General features: G+C 41.9%; 2 protein-coding genes across 2 annotated transcripts in view; both read left to right on the top strand.

The window, feature by feature from the left end:
- The first annotated feature begins 88 nt into the window (after positions 1–88).
- On the top strand, positions 89–4,670 carry tmem203 (transmembrane protein 203). Its single transcript, XM_023289635.3, has 2 exons — positions 89–233; positions 3,054–4,670. The coding sequence occupies exon 2, from the start codon at positions 3,238–3,240 to the stop codon at positions 3,652–3,654; it is 417 nt and encodes a 138-aa protein (XP_023145403.1). The 5' UTR covers positions 89–233; positions 3,054–3,237; the 3' UTR covers positions 3,655–4,670.
- A 1,769-nt stretch (positions 4,671–6,439) lies between these two features.
- tprn (taperin) overlaps positions 6,440–22,759 on the top strand; it is a 28,047-nt gene continuing 11,727 nt past the window's right edge. The window contains exon 1 of the mRNA XM_023289623.3: positions 6,440–8,804. Within this exon, the coding sequence (XP_023145391.2) occupies positions 6,633–8,804 (2,172 nt within the window). The 5' untranslated portion in view covers positions 6,440–6,632. The remainder of the gene's footprint in view (positions 8,805–22,759) is intronic.

Genomic DNA, 22,759 nt, shown 5'->3' with positions numbered 1-22,759 from the left:
TATAGCATTTCAACAGTTAAACCCCCAAATAGCTTCAAAACTAGCAAGAATTTTAAAAACCCGGAATTTTCTTTTTAGTCCTCTCGGCCACCGTCGAATCCAGTCTTCTCGCGATATTTCCCAGTAGCGAGAAACAAGCAGAAGCTACGATGCTAACAGCTTCATAGCATCGTTGTGTACTGGCGATTTCGCATGTAGTTAGATGGAAAAAACATCGCCCGACTGTTTATAAGGTGAGTCAAAGTGTTGCCGCAGTAAAATATGTTTTGTTTATGTGTATATAAGCGTCGTGAGCGTAATTCGGGCCTCGATATTAGCTCTGTGGTTAGCATTACATTGTAGTACCAGGATCGGCTACATTATGAATCACTGATTGGAGCTCAGCTTTGATATAAAACGTTATTTTTTTACAGCGTGTGTCATAGCAAACTGAAAATATCCTTATAATCTTAATGGAATTTAGGTTAGTCAGGGTGAATAATGAACTGACAACGCCACAAAGTGAGGAGGATAGCTGAAATCACCGGCTAGCCTCACTGGATGTTTTCTGACTTAGATGGGATTCGGGCCCTGTCTGATCTAAAATGTACAATATGGAAGTTGACAAGCTGACAAGTGAAGTATTTCCTTTTCTGAATAATCGGTAAACATACTTAAGAAAGACTTTTTGACACTACAGGCTCCAAAGTGCAAACTAAATGAAGCAAAAGTGAATACTGTTGTGACTGCTGACACACAAGTTAGAAAACCTGTGATCACTGAAACAAAATTGACTAAACTGCATAAACATTGTTATAAAATGATCCGTGAGCACCATAGCTTTCTCAGTTTTGGATCTATGGGCTTTTTCAGTCTTCATGTCTGCATCATGGCTTCACATGTAAATGAAATGCCAGACAGTCTGAAAAATTAAGACTTTACAAGTATGGAAAAGGATACAGGAAGATCAGTTACCATCTGAAAGTCTGTCAAAACACAGTTGCAGCTGTAATCAGGTGGTACAGACGAAGCCAATAGAATAGAATAGCTTTATTGCCATCATACATGAGGGCATGACGAAGATATAAACAGCTGTCAGTGGACGGTGCATTGATGACAAGCTAGGAGTAAAATAACAGGATTAAATGGTAAAATCAAATGCACATGTAAAACAAGACTCTATTAAAAATGACAACATATGCAAAAGAGGCAATATATACTCAATACAGTGAAGGAGGTAAATGAAATTCAAACCATTAAAATAAAATAAATATGGGCAGGAGATTGCACATCAGCAGCATTTGAACCATTAAAAGTGACACTGTGCGTTCAGGTTTTCAGGTGTTTTGAGTTCAGGAGTCTGAAGCTGTTTCTCGGCCTGTTTGTCCTGCATTTTAAGGATCTGAGTCTCTTCCCTGATGGCAGCAGGTTGAACAGCTGCTGGCCAGGGTGGGTTTTGTCTGCTCAGATCTTTATTGCTCTGCTGGTGCAGTAGGAGGTCATGATGTTCTCCGGGGGGCAGAGGCCAGCCGATTATTCTCTTAGATGTCCTGGTGACCCTCTGCATAGCCTTCCTGTGTGCAGCGGAGCAGGCTTCAGTCATGCAGTACATCAGCTCAGACTCTATGATGGACCAATAGAATGACACCTGCAGTCTTTCCTCCAGGTGGTTAATCAGAGCTGCAGTGATCGTCCTCCAAAAATGAAACCTCAGATGATCTCCTACTTGCATCTTTTTCTGAAAAACAGAAAGGCAGGTGCTTCACAGAACTTATCAGTGGAAATCAGAGCTTATGTGACGACTTTGCTAGTGAGCAGAACATTGTATAGTGTCAACCTGAACAGAACAAAAATACCCTTGCTCGTTAAAGAACACGATAAGAAGCCCACTGAATGCTGGGAGTACATGTTTTAATCACATGAGACCAAGACTAATGTGTTTTGTTCAGATGGGGTCCATCTTGTTTGGTGTAAATGTGACCAGGATGAACACAGTGACCACATAGTCCTGACAGTGAAGCACAGAAGTCAGTGTGTGTGATAGGAGGCTGCATGAGTGCAAAGGGTGTTGGGGTGATGATATTTTATAGATGGTACCATGAATGTCTGTGCACAGACCAAAATACTGGAAGACAAGATGACTCCCAGTCTGAAAGGAATATTCCAGCATGATAGCGCTCTAAAGCATGCAACTAGAATCACACAGAAGTTTCTAAATAAGAAAATGAAACCTATGGTCTTGCCAAGTGCGTCAAAGACTTGAATCCAATAGAAAACCTATATGGTATTTTAAATACAAATCTAGAGCAACACAAATCCACAGTTTCTGAAAATTGGCAGAACATCTCTTCAGAAATTTGGTATCTTTCATGCCAAGGTTGATTGAATCTCACATCAAATATAAAGGTGGACATATGAAGTATTGAAAAACAAAAGATTAGGAAGGTGAACTGACTTTTGTTGCACTGAGTTTCTACTGTGGGGTCTGTATTTTTAATATGCTACGAGTTTTTAAATGTACTTAAGACCAAATACTTTACTGTTTAACTGAAGTGATGCAACTAGACTTAGACTGACTTTATTATTCCCCACAGGGAAATTAAGGTGTTACAGCAGCTGGATATTCAAAAAAAGAGGTAAACAATAAGACTACACAGAATATTAGGGTATGAAGTGAAGTTAAACTAAAATAAGATAAAAGTATAGAAAATAGAAAGAAAAATCAACAAGATATACAAAAGTGATACAGAAATGTGCAAATGAGAATGTGCTTAGATGTGCAAATGACATAAATGGGTGCAGGTGAGTTTACAGATATAATGAATGGCTTTTGGAATGTAAAGCGTCCAGGATTAATTACTGTGAGGTGATACAAGTTTGAATCATTTGACATTTAAAAGACATTCCACAGCAGTTCTGTTGTGTATTGTTGATTGTGTATGGGATGTCTGTTAGTTACCAGTGTTGATAAATGCAGCACAATGCTCTATTTTGGTCTCCAGTTACTTTGTCATACTCAGTGCAGCGTTTTCAGGAAGCAACTTTTGCATTTACTTGTCCATTGTCTTCTGTAGGTGGATTTGAAGATGTAGCCAGCAGTGGGTCATCTCTGCAGTACCTGATAACCAGCGACCCCTGCCCTCCGCCTCGGCCACACCAACCCTGGAGCACCTCGACTCCTAACCAGGGCTGCCCAGTGCTTGACTCAGCCGTCCTCAGTCAGTCCGTCCCTGGTTGAAGACCTCCCTGTCCTCAACCATGCTGTTCTCCCTGAGGGAACTGGTCCAGTGGCTGGGCTTCGCTACCTTCGAACTCTTCCTCCACCTGCTGGCTCTGCTGATCTTCAGCATGCTGGTCGCTCTGCGAGCCGATATGTTTACCCCGTCGTTGAGCTGGTGGCTGGTGTTCGTCCCGCTGTTCGCCGCCGACGGCCTCAGCACCTACTTCACGGCCATCGTGTCCATCCGGCTGTACCAGGAGAACGAGAAGCGTCTGGCGGTGCTGAGGCTCCTCTGGGTGCTGACGGTGCTCAGCCTGAAGCTGGTCTGCGAGGTCCTGCTGTGCCAGAAGTTAGCCGAACAAGAACAAGCCAGAGACCTGTGGTTCGGCCTCATCGTCTCGCCACTGTTCATCCTGCTGCAGCTGCTGATGATTCGAGCGTGTCGGGTCAATTAGTGGAAGTGTTTTCACATCACTGACAACACAGGAGAGAGAGCAGTGTTCATCTGCCGATAGAGATTTAAAGCGTAACATTTGTGTCACTTTTCTTTTGGCTCATTCCCACATTTAAAAAAAAAAAAAAAAAAGTACACAAGTTTTTCATGTTGCAGGCTACGCTAAAATCTAGTTTTCTAGAATTTTTTTTTCATAGCGTCAAAATCAGCAGTAGTCTCCTTGCCTGCTCGAGTTCAAATGCAGTATTTCGAAAAAAGAAGAAACAAAAAGCAGAGATTTAATTGACCCAAAGTATTCTGAGCTCATTTTGTATCAGGATAGATAACTTTATGACTACAAAGAATCAGGTGTGTATTTGGAACACAGGAGTGCCTCTTCGTTGTGCAATCAGTGGTAGACGATGAGCCAGGAGGAAAATGTACTCCAGTGTTATGGTTTAATGCGTATGTGCACAGTACACGTGTAAATTTAATAAACAGGGGAGATCTTAAGGCAACTCGAGACTGTGAGATTCCAAAGAGTTGTTGCAGCTTTGTTGCTTTTATCCCCAAAGGAAGACACTGCTCGCCCATAAACATCTGGTTAATTTATTCTCTCGTGTGTCACTTTGTTGCCTGTTGCTGAGAATGTTGCTCATTCAACGTCCCCCTGAAACTCCCTAAACTCCATCAGCGAGAACGGTCTGGACTGGAACAAGCTCTGTTCACTCTCACCCCGATGCAGAAGGACTGAATGTGATTTTTCCACAAGATTGTGTGCACACATCCTCCCCGAGAACCGCTGTTTATTTTCACAACATGTAATGTACTTGATCCGTTTCCCATCGTACCCTGTGTATGCACCGCATGTATTTAAGGCCTCATTTTAAGGTAATTCCTGATGTGAAATTCTGTGGATTATGTATATGTTGATTTTTGGAAAGAAATTCACCAAATCCTTATTTATGTTCTTAAGTTTTTGCTATGGCACCTTTATTGTCATCTGTATATATATGTAAATAAAACATCAACATTTAACCGATGTCTGATGAATATTTAAATGTGGGTGTGGGTTATGTCCTGGCCACAAGGGGGCGATACTGGCCTTGTAAATGGTGAGACAAACTTAAAGGACCAGACTAGTGAATATGTTAATATTTCTGATTGTTTTTTAACATTAAATTCAGATTTGCAGACTTACACACTGCATATCCTCATATTAGTGATTCAAGGGACCAATTCTCATCACGTAATTTAATAAAAACCAACTAATTTACTACTTTAGACAAGAATTTCAAGCTGCAAACATCATTTTGACAATGTTAGTTTACATTATGTTGAATCAGCCTAACAATGTGGGAAATTTAAACTCGAATTTCTGCATTAGTTGAGTTGAAACTAAGTTTAAAGTGAGGTAACTTAGCAAAATTGCTGCAATAACTTCATTTTTCTTCATCTTTCATTAAGGTTTTTCCCTTCTACTAAACGTCTGGACAAATACAGAGACTTAAGGCTGCAAATTCAAAATACTTTTATTTTTGAGAAAACTCCACTTCCCCAAACTGTTATGTGTTTCTGTTGAGCCTAAAATTTACTTGTTAAAGTTTGGGTTTCTGGCAATTTCTGTTAATTTTATTAGGTTAATTAAGATTTAGATGCTGTGTTTTGTTTAGAATGAATACAAACAGTAAAATTTTAAATAATTTAGACTCAAAAATACCAACCAGAAAACAAAACAGCTGTTTCTATTATGTAGGCAACAGAATGAAAAATCCTTTTAATCATCACCAACTAAATCACCAGAAGTAATATGCATACAGTTTATAGTGCCCGTTTGACCTTTATATTGAAGCATGTGATCATGAGTTTCTTCCCGTGCACTCTTTAGCCTTGCTGTTCTTAATTATGGCTCGTTGATCAATATTGTATGAGCTACAGTAATCTCTTGTAGTACCCAAGAATAGCCTCCTAAGTGCTGATTCATGTGCAGCGGCTGCTTCTCAGCTCAGTTCACTGCACCGGGATTATCGACAGGTGGCATTACCTTCAAATGCTGAGTGAACTGTTATCACCCTCCACCAGATATATATATATATATATATATATATATATATATATATATATACATATATATATATATATATATATATATATATATATATATATATATATATATATATATATATATATATATATATATATATATATATATATACATATATATACACACACATACATACATACATACATACATACATACATACATATATGTATCGGGTTTATTGGGGAAAATTGTGCAAACACAACAAAAATAGGTACATTTGGGGCACTATTGGGAGACTGTGGGTAGTTAAAATTCTTATAAAGTGCAATAAAATCACAATTCAGCAGATTATATAGAAACAACAAAGATAAATGTTGGTTTTTATGGGATTTTAGTAATAATAGTGCTTTGGACGCATTTGATGTCTTAAAAGAACCTAGATTTGCACGTTTTTTCTTTAATTTATTGTTGAAATTAATTTATCGGAGCTTCTTTGTACTTAACATAAAATATACCAGCATAAAAACAAACAAAATTAACAGCAAATCTATGTTTAATCACCGAATCTAAGATTGATTCGCTGATTAAATGTCATCAAAGAAAGTAGGTTGAGCCTGAACGCAGCATTTTTGATTGACAGGCCTCTCCTGCCAAGTCAACAATAGAAATAGGCGTGGAGGGGGCGTGTCCGACAAAATAATCGCCCAATCAGGACGCAGGTGGGACAGCCGGAGCCGCTGCGGAGGGGCGGGGCCGCGTTCAGAGTCTGTGGGGAGAAAAGGCAGCCAGACGGAGAGAAGCAGCGGCGAGAGGAGAGAAAAAACAGACGGTCGGTCGGGAGGATGTGTGCGCGGTGATCGGTGCAGTCAGAGCCGGATACTGCTTTTACAGCCGCCCCGGACCGCCTCGGAGCCTGCCTCTCTCCTCTCCTCCCCCCTTCCGAGCGACCCTCCGCCATGTCCGGCGGGGGAGAGGTGCGCGTCCTCCGCCAAGAGGCCGGGCAAGAGAGTCCGAGGATGCCGGCCTGGAAGCGAGAAATCCTGGAGAGGAGGAAGGCGAAGGGCGGCGGGTCTGGGGGAGCCGGTGCCGCGGAGGCTAGCCCCGGCGGCCCGCAGCGGATAAACGGCGAGGCAGCGGGGAATGTAAACGGCAGCGGCGGTAGTGGAGGCGGTGGCGGTGCCGCTGGTGGACCCAAAAGAGACAGCGGGGCGACCGGTGGTGGGTCTGGGCGGAACTACACCATCACCCCGGCCAGCCAACACTTCGCCAACAACAAAGAGCCGAGAGCAGAGAGGACGACACCGAGGGAGGAGGACCGACACGAGAGCCTGGTGCTGCAGGAGAGCCTGGGGCCGCTGGAGGAGAACCCGTTCATCAAGCTGGAGAAGGAGCGGAGGAGGCAGCAGGACCGAGAGAACGCAGCCCGGCCGGTGCAGCACATCCTGGAGCTGTACGGCAGCGTCCCCGGCATACGGACTATCCGAGCCGAGAACATCATCATCATAGAGTCGGACCCGGATTACTTCACGGAGGCAGCAGGCGGTAAAAGCGGCTCCAAGTGGCAGCAGAACGGTGTGAGTAGTTACAGCTCTTTGAACGACCTTCTGGACCGCAGAGGGAGTGCTGTTACCGAGATAAGAGCCAAGGAGGTGGTCATTTATGACACCACGTTAAGCAAGAGTGAGGAGAACCTGAGCACCCTGGGCCGCCCGGACCATGAGGGCCCCTGTGACAGCGGTGAGGGTCAGGGCAGGGTCAGCCGCATCCTGCAGAAGTTTGACAGCAACTACGGGAAGCTGCAGAAGAAGTCCCACAGCACAGAGAACCTGCTGGAGCTGGATTGCAGTGCCAGCAGCAGGCCAAGACTCTGGCCCAAGCCACAGCCAGAACCGGTGCCAAAGCCCAGGCCGGGCCCGTCGGTCAGCAGCCCAGTTAGCAGCCAGCCCTCCTCGCCGGTCTTCCAGAGCCCCTGGTCTTCCAAACCAAAGCCACAGCCTGCTACATCCGAGCCGGGCAGCCCCCAGCGCCCTGCCGGGCCCCCACAGTCTGTGTCTTCCTTCCGCCAGCGGCTCCAGGAAACTGGGGTCCACCACGGTGCCGCCCCCAGAGACGAACCAGACCGGGGTCCAAGCAAACCCACCAGGGAGAGAGACTGGGAGGCCGCCGAGGTGACCCCCAAACCCAAGGTGCCATGCTCTCCGGAGACCCGTCGTGCCCGTGCCGAGTCCCCCTCGAGTCCCATCTCATCCAAGGCCACCCGTTCCTCATCCGAGTTCGAGATCCGTCCCTCCCCGAAGCCGGACCTGGACCGGATCCCAGACGGGGATGCCCAGGCCCGGGCCCTGGCGAACCTGCGCCTACAGTCCAAGAACTCCTTCACGGTCATCCCCAAGCGTCGCCTCGCCACCACCTTGTCTGCAGCCGGCAGCCCAGTACCATCAGGCCCGGTCAAGTCTTCCCCCTCCCACAGGGCGGTGGAGGTGTCCACACCAGGAGTGCCAAGCTCCCACACCCACATCCTCACCCCTCAGAAGAGAAAAGAGGAGAAGGAGGTGGAGAGGGTAGTGAGGCCATCCAAGCCTGAACCATCACCTACTGTTGCCACAAGTCCAACTCTGACCCCTGGACCTTCATCTCCATCCAGAGCTCCCATCTCTCCACCTGCCCTGACCTCACCCCCATCCTCTCCAGCTCTCCCATCCTCACCCCCTACCTCTCCTGTCTCGTCACGCTCTGTTGCCCCATCTTCTGCTCCTTCGACGCCTTCCCCAAATCCGGATCAACCACCCGCCGATCAGCTCCCAGTGACCAACATAGACGACATTGAGGTGGAGCCCCCGCAGAGAGTCCCCGTCCCCAGCCCCATGGTGCAGCGGAGGAAGGGGAACACCTTCACTGTGGTGCCTAAACGTAAGGTGGAGCCCGACGCCCAGCCAAGCTCCCCGGAACCCCAGCAGGAAGCTCCTAGTGAGGCCACGCCGGGCTCCACGCCTCCCCAGGCTCCCTACGCCCAGCTGGGCACCCTGCTGAAGAAACGCTACCCTGCTGTGGAGGAGATCGAGGTGATTGGAGGGTACCTCTCCCTGGAGAAGTCCTGCCTCACCAAGACGGGTTCCATGGGGAAGAAGGTGAGCAAACACTCAGCCAGACCTTGTGGCAGGGGGCCACACAGAGAAAAGTACATTAATCCTCCAAAAATGTCAAACATCTGGAGCATTTGTTGCTTTTTTCTGCTTCAGCCCTCAGTGGCGGTTCTAGACAAATTTTACTGGGGGGCCACAGTGGGGCCAGTGTTTAATCACAATGGCACATTAAAAAAAAAGACAACAATGATATTTAAGCACTAAAGGCTTTTATTTTACTTTATATTAAAATCAAACAAGCGGTCTGTTTTTTTTTTTTTTTTTACAAGAAATGCATCAGCTGAAACAGTGAGGTTATCAGGGCCGGTGCTGAAATGTGGAACATCAGAAATATTTGAAATCAGTCACATGTAACAAAAGTGGTTTGGTTTCCTGACAGTCAAAATCGTAGGACTATAACAGCAGAATACCAGAGTGATGCTGTCTGGCAAACTGGTCCTCAAATACGTTGAGATCCAAGGCCTTGACCCGTCCGGATTCTATGATCAACACAGGGGCCAGCGACATTTGGACAGGAGCACTGGCCCCTGTAGGCCCCTGTGTAGAGCCGCCACTGTCAGCCCTGATTCCTAGATCATCCTAAAGTGCTCATTTTATTGTTTCCTGAATGCATAACGTGCAAAATCCCCCCCAGGCTGATCATCCAAGTTTCCTCTGATCTAAATTTAGCAGCGAAGCGTCACACAAGAGCAGCTCTGTTTGTGTTTTTCTTTGCATCGCAGTCGTTTAACTGTTCTTTATCCAAGTCCGTGCACGCTGCCATCACCTGGTTTTCGAGGCTGGTTTTCCCGTTAATCCTTATTTTCCTGTGTTGTTGTCAGCGAGTGTGTCTGCTCCTCTAAATCCCCCCCTCGTCCCATCACTTGACCTGCTGCAGGCCTCAGTGCCTAAGTGGATTAAAAGCGTGTGTTTACACAGCCACTTGGAACAACATGCGCCGATTCTTTTTTTTTTTCCTCTGGCTTGCCGTCCGTCCTGCAACAGCACGTTATTTGTCACAGAGCGCATTACTGAGTTAGATGACCCTCCAAGCCTATTTACTGAACAATCTCATCAAGGCTGTATTCGGTTCTCGAGGATTTGGCTCAGTTGGATTCGGCTCTGACCTGTCCCGGTCTGTCAGGGATGCATTTATTGTTTCTTTTCTTCATTTCAGTTTGTGAGATATTCCCAGGCGTGATGCGAAATCCTAATTAAATGATAGCAGGGTTTGTGTTTTGGGCGTTTTTTATAATCACAATCGCATATCTGGCGCCTGCTGCTGAGGGTCCTGCTGCATGTTGCTCGTGTTTCATGTGTATTAGGGATTAATTAAATATCGGAGAATGTTTCTAATTAATTCTGCGAGGTGCTGCGGGCTGCTTTCAGATTCCGTGCTGCATCGGCCTGCGTGCCAAGCATTATGTTCAGCACGTTGGCGGTTTGTGTTGCTCTGGTTTTTACCACGAGTGGAGAGGAAACAGCTTTTTATTGACGTCTTGGTTCTGTTTTTTAGGGTGTGCAGTAGCGTCCAGCTGCACACGAAGCAAAACGCAGTGCAAGGAGGCACTGAGTTACATCAGAATCGTAACTTTTCTGATCCACAAAGCACCACATCGCCTCTAATTCTGGATGTTTTGAGCCGTTTGGCAGCTCTTCAATCTGGGCCGGCGCTACAGCCACTCAGATGTTGGCCTGCAGTCCTGTTTCCTTGACCTGGTGTGCTGTAATCCGCTGCTCTCCCAGTAAACCCAGCCTTATCGAGGGTTATGTTGCAGTCCCATTGAAGTTAGTCTCATTTCTCCCACACAAGTGAGGAAACACGAAACTGTAAACCTTCAAAAACCCTACAAAACACTAATATTAAAGCAATCTTGCCCTTAAACTTCTCCTTTGCACAACTTTGGACTGAGCAGGACCAAACTAAAGCATCATGTGTAGGCCTGGTGTCATACAAATAATCACAAATAACAGTTTAACTGTCTTTTTCTGATCATTATATGCTTCTATTAGTTTAGTGGTTTTAGCATCTTTGAATGTCACATTTTTGCTGCAAATCCACTAAATCGCCCTTTTCAATTTACTTATTTCTGCTTTTTTAGAGTTGGGATTTGTCTGCAGCTAAATCCAAGACTTCAGTGTCAACAGATGCTCATTAACACGCAGTTTTTCAAATTAAAAGCATCCCAAGATAAACAGTTGGTGCTGATAAACCAGAAAAAGGTGGTGCAAGCGGTTGAAAACAACACAGAAATAGTAATCGGGGTCCAAGCACCGAATGATGCAAAGACCCTGTTGAAAGCCGTGGGTTTCTTATTATTTAAAATGACATTTCTGTTAGTTTCATCCAGCTATTTTATGAACTCCAACAGAAACCAGTCTGCAGAAATAATTTTGCAAAATAATTGTGATTGTATACTAATTGCGACAGGATTATTTTTTGTCTTTTCAGTTCCAAATTTCTAGCATGGCATCTTGTTTTTACAAAACATGTAAGAATTTAGAACTTTGGCTTTACTTCTAAAGAGAAAAAAACCATCTGGAGAGAAACATGTTCTTGTTTTTTGCATTAAGGTATTAGGAACTAGCGTTGCAAATATACTGGCAGCTGTATTTTAGTTTTTCCATCTCTGGTGAGTCAAAGTGAAACCGTTACACCCACAATGCTAGACTTTAATTTCATATGTTTCTTCTCTACAACTCCCTGCAGTTCAGTGCCGTATTTCTGGAAACTCTGGGACTCTGACTAGAATTTAAAATAAAGTTCTGTGGCTTTGGCTTCGTAACGACACATTATCGGGCTGCAGATTAGTCCGTGCGTGTTTGACGCCACCGACCGTGACACAAGAACACATCCTGTCTTTTGTCCTCGTCACTCACAAAACCAAAAACACTTTCTGTTCTTGGTCATCATCAAGGCCCAGATTTTTTCTTTTCTTTTTCTGGGCAGGGCTGCTCTGGCAATTACAAAGCATCGAGGCTTGGCCCGGCCTGTATAATTTGTGTGGAATTTTTGTGTTCAGTGCCGCTTCTGTTAGAGAGCAGCCTCCGAGAAGGCCTCAGCTCAGCGTTCTGGTCTGGGATTGAGGGGTTTTTTTTTTTCTTCTCTTTTTCCAACAAACCATTTTTTATGAGCTGAAGAAGAATGTTCCATGTGCACGTCAGGAGCTGAGAACTTCCTCTAGATTTTCCAGAAACGTTTTCGCCCTATGGTTGCATGATCTGATCTGTGAACCCTCCAGAGTAACACAATGTTGTCGGAGCCCCTGTAGCCTGATTCCACTCTGCTCTTTGTTTTGTTCCCTTCTACCCACAGCGCTGCTTTATTCCTGCTGGTTAATAAGGCCGGTCCCTTTGCTCCCAGCTTCCTGTGATCTCCTCTCTATTGGGGAAAGGAACCGTGGAGGAGCTATGTAGGTCAAGTGCAGCTTCTCGTACCACATCGCTTCCCCCACATTTGCATAAAATCGACTTTTTAGCGAGACGTCGGCCAGGATTGACTCACTTTCCATCTGTGATTTGATTGGTTTGGGCTGTCCTGATTGAGTGCGGGCAAAATTGGTGGATTTTTGTTGCTTCCCTTGTGGTCGACGCTGCATCTTTGTGGAGCTGAGATGGCAACGAGACGCACGGGAGTGGGGCGGAGTGGTTTGTTATTGCTGCTCCCTGTGACTGGTTATTATGGGAAAAGGGACCCGAGTGTTTGTCAGCACAGCATCCAGAGCGAGAGCTTTCACTCCGCCTTCTTTTCCACCGCTCAGGGTTTCTGTATTCCGCTCAGATTGCTAATATTTAAATTGTCGCAGCACGTTTAGCTGCAATTACGAGCGTTCTGTCAAGCCGATGATTATTCGGTTTGGTGAAGAGGCTCGTGTGCGTGTTTGTTCCTGAAAGGGATAATTATGCAGATGAATGAGTCGTTATTGTAGTAGAAGTTAAAGTAGGTTTTCAGTTTATTTTCTATTAGTTCAGAATGAGTCCTGATTGGATGGATGCAGCTTGAGCCGACTAAACTGGACTAAAACCACCTCAGTGTGGTTCCAAACGGGTTCTAGTGCCCTTTCACAGTAGATGGAAGGTTTCAACGTTAATAAAAAGGCTCAACTACCACTGAATTTACTAGCAGAGCATTGGAATTGGCTTCCAAAACCAAGTGATTCCCAACCTCCAAGAGGTACTTTCACATTTAAAGCTGGAGTAGGCAGATATTTTTTGGCATTTTTATTCAAAAATACCATAAGAAACTTTTAGAATATTGTAATTGAAGAGATCAGAGAGGAAACTCGACTTCTGCTGGCTTTCGAATTTAAGATAAGATAAACTTTATTGATCCGTAACAGGTGAAATTCACATGTCACAGTCGCTAGATACAAATTAAACATAGACAGAAGTACAATTAGGATAAGAAAGTCATATAATAAGACTATGTACAGAGTAACAGTGCTACATTTCTGGTATTGCATTTGAAAAGTTATAAAAAAAAAGACCAGGTTTTATTGTATTATTGTACTTGGAAGTCTGCACCAAGAGACTTTGGCCAATCTGAGGTCTTTTAGCTCAGATCAGGTGAGAGAACAAAGAGCAATAAAGTCCAGACTGACAGTAGAATATGGTGGCTGAGTGGATGACTGTCATTCAGGAGAGCGCCAGAAGTTAATGTTAAAGCTTGACTTGACTATTTCTGTACATTAGAAGTGTGTCTTTCTTATGTGTTGTGAATGGGATAGAGACAAGAGAGCTGTAGGAGGGCTATATTTGCAAATTCTGGTGTGTTTTTTCCCACAAATTTCTTGAAAACAGCTCAGCTAACGTTATTTTTGATTGATATTTGTATGCTGCAGACCTCAGTGGCTTAGGTGATACAGTTTTGCTTTGTAATCTGGCAGAAAAATCTAAATATAAAGCAAAAATGTACTGGAAAAATGGTCCAACTGTAAGCCTAGATTGTTCTGGATTGTATGGATTCATGTGTGCAGCCACATAAAGCTCGTTGTCCAGCAGTCATAAGGTTGGTGGTTCGATTCCTCCACATGTGAGTTGAATGAGTTCATATGAATGAGAAATACTGCGAAGCGCCTTTGGAAAGTTTGCCGTAACTGATGCAACATGTCAGTTAAGCTACATTTGAGCTACAGCCTTATGTCCACCTTGCAGTTCTTGACATGTGAGATGAACCTCTGTCAGGTCTTATATAGAGAATTCATCAGTAGATCCCATCAGACAGGATGGAACTTTGTCTCGCTGCAAAAACTGCATTACATCTCTAATCCAGTTAGTATGTGTGGGCAGAGTTTCATCTTTCCATATACGAGGAAGTAGCCGTCTTGCAGTCAGAGATGCAAAGGAAATAGCAGTTAGTTTATATATTTGGAAGGTTCGCTTGTTCAGCAACCACATTTCAAATGAGAAAAACCTCAGAGAGAGTTTTAAATACAATTATAGCGTCATTGGCAGGTTTAAGAACTGAGTCTATTTGATTCTTTACACCCAGTACACATGTTGTTCTCATCAGCATCAGTCTTAGCTTATTTTTCTTTAGTATAATGGACAACTTTAACTCCTCATCTAGCTGCAAATTTAGGTCCTCTATCCACAAACCTGTGATTATAGTTACAACGAGGCAATCAAGAAGAGAAATTAGTTCATCTACCTGAGTAGCCGCACGCTTTCCTGGTGGATTTATAGCCAGAAAGTCTGACACGGATTGTGAAATATTATTGAAATAGTCTGATTACCCCCCTAGAAAATGTGCAGTCATGGACGCATGTTGGACCTAAAAGTTTAGCACCCTTTGTCTCATCTGATCTACATAGATGCTGTATATCGTCACGCAAAATCATTTTTTAAAACATGATAATAGATGCAAGCATCAGCACACTGGAGCAGAGGACTTTCCCCGACACATCAGGAAGTAAGCAAGTTCTAATCTTGACTAATAACTCAGACTTTATGACACCAAGGCAGATAAATAATCGTGAAAAAGGACGAGTAAAGTCACTTTGAGTTTCCACTTTGAGGCCACGTAGCCCCAGTGATGCAGACTGACATCACCAGAATGTGACTTCATATTTACACCTCCTGGTTTATTAATGAGAATTCAATGTGAACAAGTGTTAAAGCAGCACTAAAAGGCACCATAATGTAGCTTTTTTTGTTGTTTTCTGAGACAAATTAACCAAACTAGCCAAACCCTAAAATATACTCACATACACTACCATTGAAAAGTTTGGGGTCACCCAGATAATTCCATGTTTTCCATGAAAACTCACACTTTTGTTCATGTTCTAACATAATTGCACAAGGGTTTTCTAATCATCAATTAGTCTTTCAACACCATTACTTAACACAATGTAGCATTAGAACACAGGAGTGATGGTTGCTGGAAATGTTCCTCTGTACCTCTATGGAGATATTCCATTAAAAATCAGCTGTTTCCAGCTACAATAGTCATTTACCACATTAACAACGTCTAGACTGGATTTATGATTCATTTAATGTTATCTTCATTGAAAAAAAATGCATTTCTTTCAAAAATAAGGACATTTCTAAGTGACCCCAAACTTTTGAATGGTAGTGTAGCTATGGTCATGCATGGAGGTGGCATTATCATACTGTGAGGATCCTTTGGTGTTTCACTTGGAGTATCATCATCCATCACTGACCCTCCAGTTTTTCTTGATTTCTTTGATTAATTTATTGTTACCTTCATTGACAAAAATGCTTTTCTTTCAAAAATAAGGACATTTTTGAGTGACCCCAAACTTTGTGTATGTCTTGATGCAGTGCAGCTAAAGTAAGAAAAATAAGCCATAATGACATGTTTTGCAGTTAACACGTACGAAATGAATATACCGAACTCGGTTAAACCACTTTACAAAGTCACAGCACTGAGAACATTCCTCAGTGCGTGAGTTTGAAGTATGTTTCCTTTATCTGGCTTCAGAGAAACCCACAGTTTCTTTCCTTGTGGTTGAGTGCGATGCATGCAGGAGGTTAAAAATACCCAAACTGAACCGGTTAAAGGCTCGCTGTAACACAGGAAGGCCAATGAAAGGGCACACTCCTACATTTACATTGTGCGCCTGCACTACAGGTGTGAAAGTCCATTGTGTTTAATTATTTACCACCCGGCAGACATTCCCCATCTCTCCTCCCTTGCACTTCCTGAAAACTTACCACCCCACCCCCGTCGCTCTTTAAAAAAATGAGTCCTATCAAAATAAAAGCCTGCTATCCTGAGTTTTGTTTATCTTTATTGAGGCTGAGGTGAAGTACTGGGAGAATCAACTGAGTCAACTGTATCTACAGTCACCGAATTGTACTTTTATTTATAGTAACTGAGTCTGATTGATAAGTTTATTGCAATGTCAACGCCTTTTTCTGAGATAAATTGACTAATTCTGCCCGATTGTTTACAGAAAATATCAGTTTGTTTGTAGCCTTGTGCTCCATTTGAGGCTAAATTTGAGACTGTTTTACCTTATTTGACAGATACGTATGCATTTTCCTGTTATTTCTGTGCATTTGACAACCAAAAATGTCTATTTTGCTTGTACAAATGGAACACAAATAACCAACACTGGTTAAAAAACATTGATTCTTCAGTTCTTGTCATTTTTCTGCTGGCTAAATTCTCTTTGGAAGGTTTTTATGTGAAGGAAATACCTTCAAAACACCTTTATATCTGGAGTCTGAAGCTTGATTTATACTTTATTAAATCTACATGACTTCATACACAATCCTTTAGCATCATGAGGATCTTTCTGGAGATGTAATCTCACATCACGGAGACTTCGACTGCAACCACTGTGATTAGTCCGCTTGGCAAAATCAATATATTTGCCAAAAGGTAGCACCTATTGTCTTTGTGCATTCATAAGTGCTCACTTCCCTAATTGTAACTGTATCTGGTCTGCTCATAATGCCAACACAAAGGCCTTTATTGTGACAACGCTGTCGTATGTCATTTGATCATTTTTACAGCTCTATTAGTGCGTGTAGAGACTCTGCTGGTTTCAACATCTACTGTATCACCAGCTGTAATTGTTGTTCAACTCTGTTTCAGCTGCTATTGTTGGAAGTACGCAAAGACACAACATAATGAACAGAAACCTCATTGCTAACTAGGGTTTGGTGGTTTAACTGCAGAGCGATGCAGAAACACCAGTGCACAAGTATAAATACTTGCTTGGTTCTGTGTCGATTCGACACAGGAAAATCATTCAAGGTTAAGTCTAGAGTTCAAATCTGCAAAAGAGATCAAGATTCTAATGTTGACAAGAAGTAAAGTGGCTCTGTTTAGACTGAAACGGGGCAATAAGTTGCTCTTTAACATGTTGTATGGTCCCGGAATTTAGTTTTGGATACAGTTCATTGTATGATTTTGCATTTTAAAGCTGCATTACTGGATTTTTTTGGCCAACGTTGAACACAAAACTCAACATATTGTTTTTTTGGGTTTTTTTTTTTTTAACAGTTTTGACTATCTTGTTAGCAAAAAATTGCTTATTTACACATCAAGAAGCAACATAATGTGGAATTATCTTTTCTGATTCCTGATAAATGCTAGTTTGTGACAGTGTTTATTCCCCTTTTAGCTTTTTTTTTTTGGCTTCATGGTAACCCCTGGAAAGAAATACATTTAGCTGTTTGGCCATTAAAGGCTAGCTGCTAACTGCTAGCATTAGAGTTGCAGGCTACTTTGGACACAGTTCACTGAATGATTTAGCATATTAAAGCTGCATTAGTAGATTTTTGGCAAACGTGTTAGCAAAAAGTTGTTTATTTCTACATTTTGAGCAACATATTGTGGAATTTTCTTTTTGGATTCCTAATAAATGTTACAGTATTTATTCTCATTTTGCCCTCTGTTTTGCCCTCTATATATGGCTGTTTCGCCGCTAACTGCTAGCTGCTAACTGCTGATATTAAACCAAAACAGCTGAAAGAGGCTAAAATAACAGAAAGCTAAACTTCAATGTTGGGTGATAATTCTCTGCAGGTTTTTGTCTCATGTTACAAATGGTGATTTTTATTTATTAATATAAAATTTCAGCTGGTGGAGCTTTAAATTCAGTTTTTGGAGTCTAGAAATTTGTTTTTTTACGATATGAAAGTGATGCAACTTTAAAGCTGCTTTTATTTTTAGCATTTTCTAGTTGAAACACTGCTCTTGATGAATGTTTTAGGCGTCTAGATTTAATAAAACACAGATGTTCTGCCTTGAAAGGAACATTCAGCTACAGTAGGACAGAAAACAGAACATTCAAGGCCTGAATCCATCTTTCTTTGTCTGTTACCCAACTTCCTGTGGTGCTGATGCATCACTTAGTGCTCTTTCCCCCACATCCCAAATATCTAATTACTGCATAAAAGCTTTTTGTTGTCAACCACAAGTCGGCTGTGAGCTGTTATCTTGTCAAGTGAGAAACGGGAACTTTTGCAGTGCAGGACAGGACTCCTCTGTTCACATGAAGCCGCTCTGGATTCCCACAATCTTTAAAAGAAAACATCAGAATGACTCTTTAGTCTGCGGTTTGTCAGGTGTTGCTTCTGTTTTTTATAGTGATATCACAGGCGCTGCAAATGCGGTTTCCTCTTAAGAAGCTCTTCTTTTTTTTCTTCTTTTTTGGCTGCAGGATGTGGACACCAACACTTATATCCTCTCTAAAACTAATTTGTGCTTCTGCATAGACACCTTTGCTGGCAGCTTCTCCACACAGACCTCAGGCAGCGCTGCAAAGTCGGTGTAATTAGAATTCAGCCAGCAAAGCCCCGCTATCATCGTCATGTTTAATTCAGTGTGTGTTTATGTGTGCGTCTGTGGAGTGCGTGCAGGACGCTAACAGACGAGGCTTTTTGGAAAGTTACAAAAAGAAAGCGAGTGGGCGACTCAGAGGAGAAGGTGGAGGCCTCGGCTTTTGTTTTTTATCTGCACTGTGAATGTGCATCATAACCGGATTGGTTTGCTGCTAACTGGAAGGTGAAATGTTTGTTAAAGGCCCACCTAGCTGTCCTGAACGCATCCCTCAAAATGCAAAATCTGCATTTGCAGCTTTCGGTGGCTGATGATGTAAATTTCATTCAAATGTTCTCCCCACAAACTGAGGCTGTTTGTGATGCACCTGAACGCTGCTAATTCGTCCTCGGCCTTGTGCAGATGATATTTCTGTGTTCCCGTCTTCCACAGCGCTGTCCGTCTCGCAGCCATGTTCTCTGCCTTCCACCTCCACTCTCCCGTTTCCCCACTGTTGCATATCCATGGCGCCGGTCGCCAGGGCAACACGAGCCGCGGCCATTCAATCCCGTCATTAGGATTTCAGGATAAGGACACACACTCTCCCTGACACACACATTTTGACGTCAGTGTTGATGCTGTAGATTCTGTAATCGGTGGATAAGTCGCCGTCACGACTCTCTGAACGCCCAACACGGTTTAATGAAGATGTTCAAACGGTGAGCGCCTTCTGTAATCAGCAAACCCAGATCAGTGTTTTTGTGGGTGGAGATCCAAACAGCTGAACTCTGTGATGTTGAAGAGCTCAGAGTGAAGCCGAGGTCAGATCAGCTCCACAAACATGTTTTCATTTTGCTTGTGTGGATCTTTTTTTGCTTATTTTTGAGGCCTGTAGCAGCACTGATCAGACGTTTTATTCCACAGCCACATAACAAACATTCAGTTTCCCTTTTAAACATGCTCATTTTAGGATTTGTGAATAAAATACCGACCAAGCAGGAAATTTTGTGTTTGAAAAATTGGTGGCTACAGCTGCAAATGACGGCTCTTGTCACTGTTTGATAATCTGCGGTTATTTTCTTGATTAACTGATTAGTTGTTTGGTCTATAAAGTATAAGAAAATGGGGGAAAATGTGTTTTTTAACACTCAAGATGACGTCCTCAAATGTCTTAATTCACGAACCCAAATATATTCAGCTTAATGTCAAATAGGATGAAAGAAGTTAGAAAATGTTCAATTTTGAACATGTGTGTGGAAGGTGTAGATTTGCTGATAAGTTTCGATCTCCGCCCTGCTGGTGTCGCCTTACATATACAGTTGGTGCATTTCTGTCATTATGTGTCGGGTGATTCATTCCTAGACGGGATAAACAATCATTAAGACGGGGTTTGCTGCAGCAGACAGGTTTGGTGAACGTGTCCCATCCCTTTTTCTTATCAGTCGGATAATCCTGAAACACACACAGTCGGGCTGTAAAGGGCAACTATTCCATTCCTGTCAGTGTAAACACATTTTCACATTTGGCAGAAATGATGTGCAGCCTCCCACACACAGACTTGTATCAGTGTCGTCGTATTAAATCGCTGATAGTCGCCTCCAGCTGAACACTGATTCCACCTCGTATGTGATGAATCTGCAAACACCTACACAATCACACGTGTGTTTTCTGACCTGAATCTACTTCAGATTACAGCTGTAGGGTTTGTTTTTCATTAGGTGTGTTCTAGTCTGACCTTTCACTGAAATAATCCAGCAGCATAAAGGTCTCACATTTAGGTCAGAGCTGAATCTCTGCAGCGAACAAGTTGTTTTCTTTCTTTTTTTTTTTTTTTTTTTTTGTAGGATCTTTGAAGGTAATTTGCTGCTGAGGTGTGTGTTATTCAACAAATTGCTCATAATTACATATTAGAGGTTCAATCATATTCTTGTAGCAACATAACCTCATGATTTAATGATTTTTTTATGTCAAAGATACACAGGAAGTGTTCACAAAGAGGACTATCCAACCAAATCTAGTGTAATTGCAACTGAAAATAACATAATAGTAATGAAAACACACGTTATTGTACTAAATGTTGCACTTATTGCACCAATGTCTCATGTAGTTTTCATAAATAAGCTATTTTGTGTATTTTAGAAAGATAAATTTAACTAAAACAATGTCAGAGAGTGATTTGGGAGCTACCAATAATCTCGTCTGGGTCCACATTTAAAGGATCCGATCATATAATTTACAAAAATAAAGACGGTTTGAGTTTATCTTGTCCAGGTTTTGAGATAATTTTTACCCTAACATTGTTCATAGAAGTTTCCAGATGCTTTATCCAAGTAAAAGTACTGTTAGATTGATGTAAAAATACTCTGCTACAAGTAAAAATCCTGCATGAAGAATATACTGAAATAAAAGTATGTAAGTGTCAAAATGAAGTTAAAGTTTAAATGTAAAAGTTCTGTTTTGGTTCCTCTGACCGATACATTATTATGTATGATGCTATTATAGTATTAATCGTGACTTATCAGTGTGTCAGCTGCATGTTGTAGCTGCTGCAGGTGGAGCTACTTTATTTACTTAAGAATTACAATCAGCTTTATGTGTATTTGTAAGTATTTAAGGAATTTGACTTTGCTCTCAACAAACACATGTATTTAAACAAGCGCAGCTAGTTAAAGAAAGAAAAATAGTGTTTAACTACCATATACAGCTGTACGTATGTGTAGGAGAGGTGCAAAGTGTGTAGATTCTGACACTTTATATATATGAAGTAGATGTGTGTAAAGCAAAGTTACAACCCTCGAATCTGGTTTTAGTTTTTGGTGAGATATTGAGCATTTTATGACATGAAAACACGAGAAATTTAGAGGTAAAATCACAACTAAACGGGGACATTTAAGGTGCCATGTTTATCCCAAACTTACTGTCAGGATTTTTATATGACATATTTTATTTACAATATCATTTAAAGGTTGTTAAGTCAGGTGTTCCTATTAATGTTCTAAATGTAGGATGCGGTAAAAATCAGATAAGACAAGGAAAAAGATAAAAGATTTAGAAAACATGACATTAAAATTCACCCAACACTTTGATGCATTCCTGTAGTTCACTCCAGTGTCGTTTATCCCAGTTGACCACATATTTGGAACAATTTCTGCACTACCATCTACAATTTGCTCAAAAATTTTATAGCATAAATTGTGGAAATTTATAAATATACTCTCTGAATAAGGGTGACTTGAAATATGAAAAAAAGTCCTGAAAAGTGCCATTTTTGAGCTCATTTTAATGATAATGTAGAACTGAACTAGTGATATATTTTGAACCACATGTAGCTGCAGGTCACAATAAAACCAAACAAAACTAAACATATAAAATAGTTTTCAATGAAAAAGTTATTTTTGTTGAACTTCTACAACTGATTTTCCACAAAAACAATAAAATATTTGTAGATTAGTCTAATCCAGATGGAGTCCTGGAGTTTCAAAAGAGTTCTCAAGATATACACTACCCTTTAAAAGTTTGGGGTCACTCAGGAAATTTCATGTTTTCCATGAAAACTCCCACCTTTATTCATGTGCTAACAGAACTACACAAGAGTTTTCTAATCATCAGTTAGCCTTTCAACACCATTAGCTAACACAATGTAGCATTAGAACACAGGAGTGATGGTTGCTGGAAATGTTCCTCTGTACCTCTATGGAGATATTCCATTAAAAATCAGCTGTTTCCAGTTAGAATAGTCATTTACCACATTAACAATGTCTAGACTGGATTTATGATTCATTTAATGTTATCTTCACTGAAAAAAATGATTTTCTTTCAAAAATAAGGACTTTTCTAAGTGACCCCAAACTTTTGAACAGTGGTGTAGCTGCTGTCAAGCATGGAGGTGGCATCATCATACTGTGGGGATCCGTTGCTGTTTCACTTGGAGTATCATCATCCATCACTGACCCTCCAGTTTTTCTTGATTTCTTTGATTCATTTAATGTTATCTTCATTGACAAAAACATCTTTTCTTTCAAAAATAAGGACGTTTCTAAGTGACCCCAAACTTTTGAACAGTAGTGTAACTAGGAAATATTCTGTCTTTTATCGATGTTTCAAGGTTAAATTTCACAGATATCATTTCAGATCTTCATAGTTTACAATATAAAACTAATTAAAAAGTAAATGAGAGATGGCCGTGCAGCAGATTTGAGATTTAATAACCCACCAGTGATTTTAA

Source organism: Amphiprion ocellaris, chromosome 17 (genome assembly GCF_022539595.1).
Source record: "Amphiprion ocellaris isolate individual 3 ecotype Okinawa chromosome 17, ASM2253959v1, whole genome shotgun sequence".
In the NCBI taxonomy this organism is placed as follows: domain Eukaryota; kingdom Metazoa; phylum Chordata; class Actinopteri; family Pomacentridae; genus Amphiprion; species Amphiprion ocellaris.
The sequence above is the reverse complement of the archived record's forward strand: the minus strand, read 5'-3'. Positions and strand labels throughout refer to the sequence as shown.